At 29.8% G+C, this 13283-nt stretch overlaps 1 protein-coding gene across 1 annotated transcript in view; it reads left to right on the top strand.

The window, feature by feature from the left end:
- Positions 1–10899, top strand: part of LOC100210278 (uracil phosphoribosyltransferase homolog) — a 13379-nt gene extending 2480 nt beyond the window's left edge. The window contains exons 4-8 of the mRNA XM_065793663.1: positions 5745–5807; positions 9641–9735; positions 9872–9938; positions 10075–10173; positions 10305–10899. Coding sequence (XP_065649735.1) covers positions 5745–5807; positions 9641–9735; positions 9872–9938; positions 10075–10173; positions 10305–10411 — 431 coding nt within the window. The 3' untranslated portion in view covers positions 10412–10899. The remainder of the gene's footprint in view (positions 1–5744; positions 5808–9640; positions 9736–9871; positions 9939–10074; positions 10174–10304) is intronic.
- The last annotated feature ends 2384 nt before the right edge of the window (positions 10900–13283 follow it).

The raw sequence follows: 13283 nt of genomic DNA, 5'->3' as shown, positions 1-13283 counted from the left end.
ATAAAAATATTCAAATAATAATCAAGCACAAGACTTTCTTCAAAAAGAAGTTTACTCCAGAGTAATAACAATATCATCTAGCTCATGGTGCTTTTTTGTACAATTTTGAGAGTTCTTTGTTATAACTTTTGATTTACTAAAAGGAATGAGACAATTGCATACTTTTGTCGTTCAGAGCTCCAACTATCCTCATTTGACTAATATTTACCTTGAATGTTTTAAATCAATAAAGACCATAGTAATCAAAAATATTCAAAACATTGTCATCAAACGTTTTAATTACCAGTATTTGCGGTTTTAAAACTAATTTTTCTCCCAAGTTAATATATCATATAAACTCAGCATTCTTGCATATCTTCTATTTACAATTGAAATCATATCCCGTTTCTTTTTTTCATCAGACAAAAAATTCTTTTGAGAACAAACATCTTTTTATCATTAAATTTGTACTTAAAACCATTATTTAAAACCACTATTTAAAGCTTGTCAAATTTGTATTTAAAACCACTGTTTTAAACCACTATTTAAAGCTTGTCAAATTTGTACTTAAAACCACTGTTTAAAAGCACTATTTTAAGCTTGTCAAATAGTTCATTATCCTCAAATTATTAAATCTTGTATCTCATAACCTTCAATAATTTTTTGAAAATCTTTAAAAGTATCTAATATTACTCTGTAATAGTATCTAATTCATCTCTCTTGCATAGGTCAAATCCTATTAACTCTTCCAAGGCTGACTTGTTTGGAAAAAGCTTTCGTATTAATTCATTCTATGATTTTTTTAGACTATGGGCTAAAATGGATTGTACTCAAAAAAACTCTCTAACAGCAAAGCTAGAATCTGTCCCTTTTTCTTTTCACTTCCATGGTTTCTGCTTAAACTGTCATCTTATATTCCTCCTAACAAGGTTCATTCTTCTACAACTCGTCATTCTGTTAAGTCATATTTTCACATTAGTTGTTCCTTTATGCTCAAAGATTTAATTTTTTTTTTTTGTGTGTGCATATCATTTCAAAGTTCTGATCACTTTAGAATTGTTTTCTTCTGTGTTTTTCTAATTTATATAATTTGCAAATAATTGTTCTATTAACTTCTATTAACATGGTGGTAAGTTCAAGGTCCAAATCTACTCTACACCTCTAAAAGTACTGCGCTCGACCTGTTTAACCTGTTTCACAGTTTAGGGTTAAAAGTTCCAAATAGTATTAAAAAATAAACTAGCCTTTTTAACTGTAGTGGCACATTCTAGAGCTTTGGAGAGATGAAGAGAGGTTTGAAGAGGTAAACTCTTTTTAACTTTGTCTTTTTCTTAGTAATTCCTGGCTTGGAAGCAAAGTAAGAAAGCTGTTAGAAGTAAATTCATTTTTTTTTTTTTTTAACATTTTCGCTTCCAACAAGGCTGCAAGCAACCACTAATTAGAGTCGGAAATTACTGGAAGAGAAAAGATGAAGATTGTAGAGCAAGATAACAATTGACATATGACTTAAAGGATTGCAAATAATATGAATCAGGAAAGCAAGATGAAGAAAGCCAATTCCAAAGAGCTGATGTTCGAGGAAAAAAACTAGATGAATAAGAGTTTTTGGAGCACTTAGGAACAGTCACAGAAAAAGGATGAGACTTATTGAATAACAAGTAACACGAGAATGAATTTTAGTAGATGGCACAAGAGGTGCTAGCTCTTTAGAACAGTGCCCATTATAGTATTTGTAGAAAGAGAAAGAGAAGCAACATTACGACGATGTGATAACGGTTGGAGGTTGGCTGCAAGAGCAGGTATAACTATGTTTACAATGCGTTTTTGCACCTTGTCTAAATGAGAAAGAGCATCATTAGAAGATCCGCCCCAGATATGGCAACAGTATTCCATACAAGGACGGATTTGAGATTTATAGAGATAAAGAATAGAATCTGGAATAAGAAAGTGTCGAGCTCAATAAAGAGATGCAACCTTAGCAGATGCTAATTTGCAACGGATTTGATATATGGTTTCCAAGAAAGATCAGAAGTAAGAGTTAATCCTAGAAGATGAAGGGTAGATGACTCATTGAGTACATTATCGTTTATAAATATAGGAAGATCTAAATTATTGGGATAACAATTGGCTGAAAAAAGTTGAGTTTTATCTGAATTAAAGTTCACCAGCCACTATGAGCCCCATGCTGTAGCAGAAGTGAGATCCTTTTCAAGCTCAAAAGCCCCCTCCAAGCAATCAGAGAGCGTTGGCTTCTTATCATGACAAAAATAAATGGTAGTATCATTAGCGAACAATTCCACCTTAGATGTGAGAATATCTGGAAGATCGTTAATGTAAATTAAAAAGAGTATAAGGCCAAGGATAGAACCTTGAGGAACCCCTGAAGTTACAAAAAAGAAGAAGAGTGCTGTCCATTGAGGACAACTTTTATACTAGGATTGGAAAAGAAGGATTCAATAATCTTAAAGATGTTACCAGATACATCATAAGAAGAAAGCTTATGGCAAAGACCAGCATGCCAAACTTTATCAAAAACTTTTGAAATGTCAAGAGCGATGACCTTAACCTATCCACCTTTATTTAATGCACGATAAAACCTATCAATTATCACTGATAGCAAATCAACTTTAGAACAAGAAGATCGAAATCCATATTGATGATCAGAAAGTAAGTTATAAGATTCAAAATGAGAAGTTATTAGAGAGGTGGAGTTACAGATTTTCTCTTATTATTGATACTATTAAAGATTCTCCAGAAGTCACAAGAGCCTAATTTTTGTGATGAAATACGAGATTTCATGACCTGAAAATAGCAGGCTTTGGCATTAGACAAAACCTTTTTACAAAGGTTTCTAGCAGTAATAAACAGGCGTCTGTTTTTTGGAGAATTGTTTTGCTGATAGATATGAAAGTAATGAATTCGATTTGAAATTGCAGCAGCACAAACTATGGAGAAAACTATGGAGAAGAGTGAGGCTTGACCTGGAATTGTCGATTGGGAATAAAAGATTCCATGCCAGCCTGAATCCACAAAGTTATGTAAGAAGCACATTTGTAAACAAGAAGACAAAAGATTTCTACCCAAGAAGCAAAGAAAATCACGTAAAGAGTCCAAGTCAGCTTTAAGGTAGTTGTAAGAGGTATGATGATAGGGGGACTCAGATGATGAAGAAGAATGAGATAATAGTTTTAGAGAGATCAAACCGTGATCAGTAGCACCTAAGGGTGAATGTGGAGAAACTGAGCACTGACTAGAGTCAGAAACAAGACAAAGGTCGAGTAGAGAAGGTAAATGATTCAGGTTGTCTGGAAAGCGAGTTAGAAAGTTGACCATTTGAGTTAGGGATTGAGCAAGGCAAAAGTTGTGGGCTTTAATTCCTGCAGAGTTACTGACACTAGATCTAAGCCATTCAGTGTGGTAAGCATTAAAGTCATAGACAACAACAATATTAGGTGATGGATAAAGAGAGAGGGCTTGGTCAATTTGATCAGAAATAAGATCGAAAAGAGTGCAGTCTTGAGATGAAGGAGAGCGATATAGAACAAAGAGAAAAGCAATAAAGTAAGTGATGCTAAGCGAAAGCACGTAAACAGGGTGTTAGCTAGCCCAATGGTGCTGCGTAAAACGCGGAATTCCCATTGGACTTAAAATTCCCAAAAGTCAATGACCTTTTTTTTTTAGTGTTTTTTTGAGTTTTTTTAGGACCTTTTCTAGAAAATTCTCAACATTTTCTAGAACAACAACAATAAAAATTCCCAGTACGGCAAAAATGTGGTATAAAATTTATTTCTAGCTAACGCCTTGGTAAAAGAATAGTTGGTGGATTCAAACCTAGTTTCCCGACGGGTGAATTCTTACGAACGTAAATGCCCAGGCCAAGCATGTGACTATTGGAGTTTTTATGAATTAAAGGAAGATAACCATCAACACTAAGATCACAAGATGAGATAGCTGAACTCAAATTAGTCTCACAAAAAGCAAGTAGGTCTGGTGAACTTTGCAAGAGATAAGACTCAACAGAAGATTTACTTCGAAGACCAAGAATATTAGTGAATGATAGGTTTAGAGAACTTGGTGATGATGATAGTATTTTGTGTTTTGAAGTTTTTGGTACTTTATTCATTTTTAAATTTGTTAAAGAACTTGACTCAAAGGATAGATAGTACTCAGTACACTGTTTAATAGCCCAAGCAATTACTATTAATAAACCCTAAGCCGTAACAAAGGGCTCCAAATGTGGTTTTGGCAATGCATACCTAAAGTACAAACAGGGACACCATCCATGCACAACATGGCACTGTTAATACTTTGATATTTTTCAGCTGTTGATGGAATCAGCCTCTCTGAGAGCTACCACAGAGTTCCGGAACCTGACTACCTGCCGGCCTCAGAACCATAAGACTGAGTTTTAGACCTGTACCCTCATTAGGAAGATAATAGAATGAGTTGCCTAGTCATAAAAACAGAGACACAAGCTAAACCCATACATTGAGTCAAGAAGATCCAGCATTCAACATCCTAAACTGGAAGCAATGTATTAATAATACATCTGCGCCAGCCTAATAGATAAAGAAAGGGTGCGAGGCTGGTCAACAGATAGAATCTGTTTACCCCTTAAGTCTTTGCCTAAGAGGCCTTCTACAAGACAGTAGCTGGATGCGTTTAACATCTGCCCAAGATGAGTATTTTTATCGAGATACCATCTCTAGCCTTTTCTCAAGCAAGAGCCCCAAGGCAGGGGGTGTTTTAAGTTGAAGTTGGCATCTCCTAGCCTTTGCCTAAAAAGACGTATCCTACAAGGCAGCAGGACATGAAGCAGATTGTACTGGGTTACATGTTACCAGTTGCAGGATAACCTGACCTGACATTATAATATTCATATAATAAAAATACACCAAAAAAACTTTAATGGGGCCTAATTCTTTCACAAGCAATAAAAGACATCATATAGATAATGGATTGTCATAGAACCGTTCTTTTTAAAACAGAAAATTATTTCATCTAATAAGGTATAAGAGTATTCAGAAACTAGTAAAAATATCTTTATCAACAAATGTTTTTATTAACAGATAAACCTTAAGTTTAAATGGAGTTTTTTTCTATTAATAAAAAGTTTTATATTGGGTTGGCAAGAATTTTTTATATTGTAAAAGTTTTATATTGGGTTGGCAAAAAAATTTTAAAAAAAGTTTACTTATTGTTTTTTAATTCCATAAGTACTCTCCAACATCCTCCATTATAATCTCTATAATCTCCAACAACCACATAATCATAATCTCCAACAACCACAATTTTTTTCTATAACCTTATGCTAAAGCTCAGGCAAAGAATGAATGCTCTTGGTGTAGAATATATAGGCTTTGAATCAAAAAAGTGATTAATGTCCTGTAGGAGTTGTTAAATCTTTTATTTCACAAGCTTTTTTAGTTGTTTAGGGGTTGAAAGAAATAATCTGTCGAAGCTAATGTTCTTCAATAGTTTTTTCCATGTTGGTTTTTAATATTACGATAGGTCATTTTACACTCTGTATATACTCAAATCATGGAAATTTCTTGAAGTTTTTAGAACTTCTCAGAATTTTTTTTAGAAAAATTGTTCATTACTTGCTATTCAACCCAATACAAGTATTCATACAGATTTACAAAGTAAATATACAAAATCTTTCCAATAAATTTTTATAAACAGTATTATATTTAATATATGCAGTAATTCAAGTTATAAGTTGTTTAATTTTTTAAATATTTTAAATGTTTACTTTGTTTTAGGTGAAAATTATATTGGTTGCGAATTTTTTAAAGGAATTTGTGGAGTCAGCATAATAAGAAGTGGTAAAATATATTGAGCATATTTATCTTTGTGTTTTATATTTTAGTTTACAAAATAATAATTTAATTGTTAACTTTTAATTACTCTTCAATTTTTGTTTTTTATTGATTTTATTATTTATATTTTGATTATATTTTTATTTATATTTTAATTTAGTATGGTTTTAAAGCATTTTGATGATAACAATCAACATCAACATGATGATGCTCATCATCGTCATGTTAATGCTGCTCATCATTGTTGTGAAAATGTCATCATTGTCATAACGATGATGAGCATCATTGTCATAACGATGATGAGCAGCATCGTCATGTTGATTCTGATTAACATCATCATCATCTTATAAGATTTATACTGTATTATAACAATTAGTATTTATGAAAAAAAAATTTTTTTTTTTTTTCATTTTTATTATTTTCTTATTTCATAATTTTTTACATAAATTAGGCCAGGGGTTCCCAACTTTTTTGTATTCTAGAGCACATTCTAAAATATCGATAGAGTGGTGAGCACCATCTATTTTTAAGTGGGGCGGTACGAGCGCGTGACTACTTTAGGTTTTCTGCGTATACAAAAAGTGGTGTGCAAATAGCACTCCCCATTCCAGGCTAGCATCTGGCTCGCAACTAGTCAATTTGCAACAAGTACTGTCAGCAAAGGAACCACTCATACATACAATATCGCAAACATGAATGTATTTAATAAACCCAGGTACTCAAAAAAATTAAAACTCTAACAAATAAATAAAAATATTTAACATTTTTAATTGATATTTATGAAAAAAAATTTAACTGTCAATTATAGTGGCAGGCACATAGTTGGAAAACCCTGAATTAGACAAATGTCTCAAGCATTTTGAAGTTATAAATTTTTCATTAACCAAAATGATATCATATCAAGTTATTAAATATTTAAAAAACTATCAACTTAAAGAAAGTACAAAAATATCATATTTTTTTTGTATTCTTTAAATTTTAGATACTAATGAACCTTAAAACCATTCCATCACCAATAAACCTTGAAATATACATTTTTTTTATTATATGTATATTACCCTATATATTATCTATAACCATTTACACATCAATGTTAAAAAAAAACTGTGAAATATAAGCAAAATTATGTTTTGTAAAGTTACTCTTTTATAATACTACTTAAATAAATTTTAAACATAGTTAGGGTATGTGCATTAATTATGTCAACAAAATAAGGGAGAGAAGTCTGAAATTTTTTGACAATTGTTGACAAGGGAAAGGGGAAAGTCAAGAAAAGTTGATGCCAACAATGCTACTTTTTTAAAAAAATTAAATTATTAAAAAAAAAAAAGAAATAAAGGATGTTTTCTTCCATTTAATTTTCTTGATGGGGGGGGGGGGGGGGATAAGAAGAGTGGTCAAATGTTGATGTAACTTTATAGAGGGGGGGGGAGGGGGCTCTAGAAACTTGACGAATTGTTGACAAAGGGAGGGGAGGTAAAAATTGCCAAAGATAATGTTGACATAATTAATGGACAGCCACTTTGTTGGTTTTGAAGATTCAATTTTGTTAGTCTGTTTTCGGTATTTATGATCTTGTAGTGTTATTCATATTGCTATGTTGTTCATATGCTCCATTACTGTCCAATAGTTAAACTTTATTGCTTCCATCAATAAGTGAAGCAGTTAAATAATCATTTAGTAGACAATCTTTAATCCACAATTAAAAGTGAAATAGATTTTAATTTTAAATACAGGCTTTGAGGGTTGAGACACAATCATCGGTGTGTAATGGCCCACAAAATTAGGGGCCCCAAAAACTAAAGATAAAAAAATTGACTTGTTTTTATATTAGCAACTTGATTAAAGTAGACACTCTAATCAAGAATAAAATCCGAACAAAAATTTTTTGTAAAAGATAAACTTTGTTAGGTTATTTCAGAAAGAAGTTCTAAAAAGTTTCTATAAACCATTTTTTTCTACAAAAAGAGTGTTAAAGCAATTACAAAAAGAGTGTACAACAATTTCGATTTAATACAAAAATTTCTGGGAGTCACAGCCCAGGATCCTCGTAGGGGAATGGGCTTCCACATCAACATGGCACAGGGGCCCCACCAAGGTAAATCTTGTCTTTGATTATCAAATGACAGAGTATTAAAATTAGTTTTTATTTTCCATAATTCTCGAAAATTAAATATGTGGTGTAGAATAATCTATGACTCACAGTCAAAGACAAGAATTTAATCTGGACAATTTTACTGAATGGAGTTACTGAACCAACGTTACTAAACATTCGCTATGTTAAGTAAGGTTGATTCAGTAACCTGTTGTTTAAAAAATAATTTTATTTATTTTTTAGATAACTATTTAAAATTTAGTAACAATTGTTGACATTATAAAAAATTTCAATATAAAATATAATAAGTTTTTTTAATTTAAATAATCTAAAATTCAAAAAAATAAAGAATAAATAAAATACAATAAAAATACTGATTAAAAAAATGTTGTTTTTTTTGTTTTTTTGTTTTGCAACTCTAAATCATGATGTTGCTCGACTAACTTGTACCAATTAACATTTATTAAATCTTTGTTGATTGAATTATTGTTGTTCTGTATATTGTATACATTTTTTTTAATCATCGGTTAATATAAGATTTAAAATATTGTTTAATTGGGTACTGTTTGATACTAGCTGAGCCGGGGTTCACCTTACAGGTTTCTATAAACAAATTATGACAAGAATCATCAAAGCTAAAAAATTCTATTGTTTTTTTTTTACATTACTTACTATTTCTTTTAAATTAAAAATCTCGATTAAAAATATTTTTATTTAACCTTACAAGAATCGTAAAATTAAAAAGTTGTTAGTTAAACAAACTAATTTTGCAATAATGAATTAAGAATTTTTTCAAACAAACTATTAACTATTTGTGTTAAATCTTAGCAAAACTATATACCGTTCATAATTATTTGAACTTTTTTTAAAAATGCTCCTTTTTATTTCACTCTTTTTTATGTTTAATTTTACACTATTAGATAATTTAAAAAGAATTAAAAAATTTTGATGAAAATACTTTGAATAAGAGTATAAGAAAGAAATCATAAGAATGTTTATATATTGATTAGAATGATTTAACCTCCCCAATCAAAAGATATCTCTCGTATCGGATTGTTATGGGAGGAATTAAAAGTAATATTGAAAACTAATGCCTAATGATATATTCATTATGGCATAATATATATTCATTATGGAATAAAACTGACTTTGACAAATTAAATAAGTCAGTAATTAGAATGTCAAGAAAATGTATGGCGGTTATTGTCGCTAAAGGTGATTAATAGTCAGGTAAACTAATGTAATGGGACATAATATTATTTTTTTGTAAACCTAATAAATAGGAAGATAAAATAAAATTCAGATTTTGTTTTCTGTTTTTCTAAGTAAAAGTAAAAATGTAAGTAAAACTTTGATATCAAAAATGTTCGAATAATAAATAAATATCGACCATTCGAATAATTTAGGGCAGTAGTGCAACTTTTACTAATCCGCCATTTTTTTTCAAATCAGCCTTCATATAGAATAATTATCATAAAAAAAATAAATTTTAATTTATTTTTGAAATTTAAACTTCTTATTTAAATATCAAATAACATAAATTAACATAAATTTGCGTTTTTAAACTCAAAATTGAACACTAAAATTATTTCATGATGATTATAATGATGATGATGATAATGATGATGACGATGGCGATGATCACCATTGTTATCATGACTATCATGATCATCATCATTATTCTTTTTAATCAAAACTTTTTTGTATTTTCGGGTGAACTTTATATAAATGCTTTTTTGTTAAGGAGAGGCAATGGAAAAAGGTTTGCGTGACTGTTGTCGAGGAATACACATTGGAAAAATTCTAATGAATAAAGATGAAGAATCATTTCAGTATAAGGTATATTCAGAATAATATGTAAATAATGAATTCGAACAACATTAACTTAAAAATATTTTAACACTTTTTTTGTTTTATTATTTTTTAGTTTTATTTTCATGTTTTATTAGTTGATTTTATTTATACGTTCTATAAGGTTATCTATGCAAGGTTTCCTAACGATATTCATAAAAGAAAAGTGCTTCTAATGTATCCGCTTCTGTGTAAGATTATTTTATTTGTTAGTTATGAACATTTTTTTTTATTACTTTTTATTATTATTATTTTTTTTTTTTTTTACTTTTCATTTTTTTAAATTTTGTTTTTTTGTTAGTTTTCTTATAGTTATCTTATTTTTAGATAGTGGTGACGACATAGCTCTAGCTGTAAAAACGCTGCTTGAGTATGGTGTCATTGAAGAAAATATTTATGTTCTTACGCTTTTTGCGACGCCATTTGGTATGCCTAAAAATAAATTTATTTTTTAACGTATTTGATTTTTTTAACAAAATCTAGTTAGTGATAAACATAATTTTATTGCTCAATAAACAAACAAAAATTTTCAAATATTTACATCGATTAAAATTTAGGCGTCAATGCACTTTACAAGCAACATCCGAATATTTCTATTTTAACAACTGATATGCAATGCGAATTGCCGAATCATTTTGGAGAAGTTTATTTTGGAACGAACTGAATATTGTTTTGGTTGATATATTTTTTTAAAACATCAGTAATTTATGAGCTGTGTGAATAAACATAAAAATAAACGCATCAAGCGTTGCAAATCTTTAAATAACTTTATTTAGTTATGAGAAAATTGGTATTAAGTTTTGGGAATAGCAGGAGATTGCGTGACATTGTATCGGAATCGAGCTCAAAACAATTTAGTGTTATATAATGATTCTTATACTGCAACATTAGAATACAAAAAAAACTTCTAGAAAATCTAAAATAGTAATAAATAATATTGGGTCAGTATTGTAATCGATAACTTGGCTTTGCACGATTTCTGATGATCAAAATCGAGACCGATTTTCTTGTAACTAACAGTAATATAAACTAATGCATTATTTTTTATAACTGCTTTTTATGCGGTTACTTTTAAAAAATTATTTTTATCAGATTTAAAAATTTTTTTTATCTTTATAAAAACCCAAAAGAGTAAAAATATTTCTAACAAAATGTAGTTTTTAATGATGTAATCGTTTAAAACTTGTAGTAAACTTGTTTACTTAACGAATTTGGAAATGAATTTGTCCACTGAGCTACCTGCTTATAAAGATCGAGTTTAAATTATGGTTAAGCATTTTAATTTTTATTTTTGAGCTTGACAATGGGAGCAGTTTGAACTCAATAATATAGCAATGAGGGCAGTGTGCTGTTTTAAAAACATCAGCAATAATATTCAGCTATCGGTATACAAACTTGAGTGGAATAAATTTAGACAAAATAAAAAGTAAACGAATAACAATATCGAAACGACCTTTGCTGAGTTATAACTCTATAACTTCCGAAGTTTTTTTAAAATATTTGGTCTGTTTAACCGATCTCTCTTCCTTCCTTCTAACAATTAGCTTTAAGTAATCATAACTTTTAAAGGAAAAAGTATTTTGGGATGAAATTTAAAACCTATTAGGGGTCGTCCATAAATTATGTCGTGCTCTAAGGGGGAAGGGGCCGTCGAGAGCTCTCGTACCGCCTGGGACAGCAATCCTGATTGGCACCGTTATTTATCAAAATTTCGCTATATCATAGATGACGGACTTTTTTTTTTCTTTTTTTTAGATACCTTTTTAGATAGACTTTTATTTGGCGCCCCTTGAATATCTGCCGCCTGGGACAAACTGTCCCTTTCGCCCTCCCTCCCTCTCGGCCGCCCTGTAGGGGGTTAGTGGTTTTGTGACAAAACTTGCTACTAAAGTGTTACGACTTTGTGACGGGGGAGGTCAAAAAAAGACGAAAACTACATGACGTAATTTATGGACGACACCTTAATAAATCTTGGTTTTTCTTTTTTGGGGGTAATACAATGTGGATTTTTTTCAAAGTTTTTTACCTATAACAAATGAATTGTAAACTTACATGGAACTGCCATAACGTTTTAGGAGTGTTTATCAATTGTCACTTAAGAGAAATTTTACTTCTCTGCTTTTAAAGAAAATTCTTTAAACTTAAGTACATTCTTTTAAAATAGAGATGTGAAATGTAAAGCTCGGGTTTCACATTTTACTATATTAAAAACTAATTATTCTTGGCAAACAATTTGAGCAAAAACAGTGTTTAAAACTTATTAATAACGCAGGCATTATAAACGACATAATGATGAATATCTTCATTTTAAATCACAGCATTTAAAGGTTTGAAAGAAGGAAGTTTTTTAGGAATGACTTGAAAAGACTGTCAGCAATTGCAATTGAAAACGTTATTTTAGGCAATCTTGGATAACCCAGTATACTTTATGGTTATCTTATTAAGTTATATAGTATCATGGTTACGATATTCCTAGATTAAAAGATACTTTTTTGATTTTTTGCGTGTTTTATTTCTTCAATCAGTTCAAAGAGGAATTTAAGGTGCCTAGAACTTTCTAAAGAAAAAGAGTGGGGTGGAGGGGGACCTTTTTTCTCCTAACCCCAATACTTTTCTCATACGCTTTTCCTTTATCTGAATTTTTTTAATAGAGTGTGTATATCAAGAAATGATGAATATTTTAATTGATATTCGATTTTTTCGATTTTGTTAAGGTGCTTGTCAAGGAGCATAATGCAAACTGTAAGTTCAGCATGCAAAACTATTTTGGCCAATTCAGACAAAAATGCTTTAATGTTTTTTTATATTATTAGAAAAAAATATGATTAAGCTCAAAACTTTGATTTAATAGCATAAAACTTAATGCATACTTTTCCCATACAATATACACTTTTTTTTGGCCTAAAATGTCAAAAATTTATAATCTATTTATTCGTTCTATAATAACTTCATCACATCACGCAATTTAATTGAAATAGCTTAATTTCAAATTTTAGGTGCTCAAATCTCTTTAATAAAATTTAAATTTTTACAAATATATTTTTTTAATTTCCCAAACCCGTTTTTTTTTTTTTAAATTTATTTATTTCGTCATTAAAAAGAAATAAGCTTTTACAATGTTTTTACAACATAAAAATATAACATTAAAGTTTCGACCGGAGCCGGTGACGCGAAATAGATTAACTCCCCAAAAAGTTAACTCCCGGTTAAAACATTTTAACTCCCCGGTTAATCTATTTTCGAAATAAATTAACCCCGGGAGTTAAATTACTTTAAAATATAGCGAAACCGGGGGCTTAAGTATTTCTAACCCCCACTGAAATAAATTAACCCCCTATAATACGCGTTTTAAATAATTTAACTTATAATTATAACTACAAAATTGTGTAAGTATTCTATTTTAAAATTTTTTTAAAATATATCTAGTATTATATATATTAAAATATATAATATATAAATATTTAGTGAGCGTTGAATAAAACTACTTTATAACTGTTTATTTTTGACAAGCCTTTATATTATATATAAAAAGGAGA

Source organism: Hydra vulgaris, chromosome 03, assembly GCF_038396675.1.
Source record: "Hydra vulgaris chromosome 03, alternate assembly HydraT2T_AEP".
Classification (NCBI taxonomy): domain Eukaryota; kingdom Metazoa; phylum Cnidaria; class Hydrozoa; order Anthoathecata; family Hydridae; genus Hydra; species Hydra vulgaris.
Note: the sequence above shows the minus strand (reverse complement) of the source record. Positions and strands in the feature narration are given on the sequence as shown.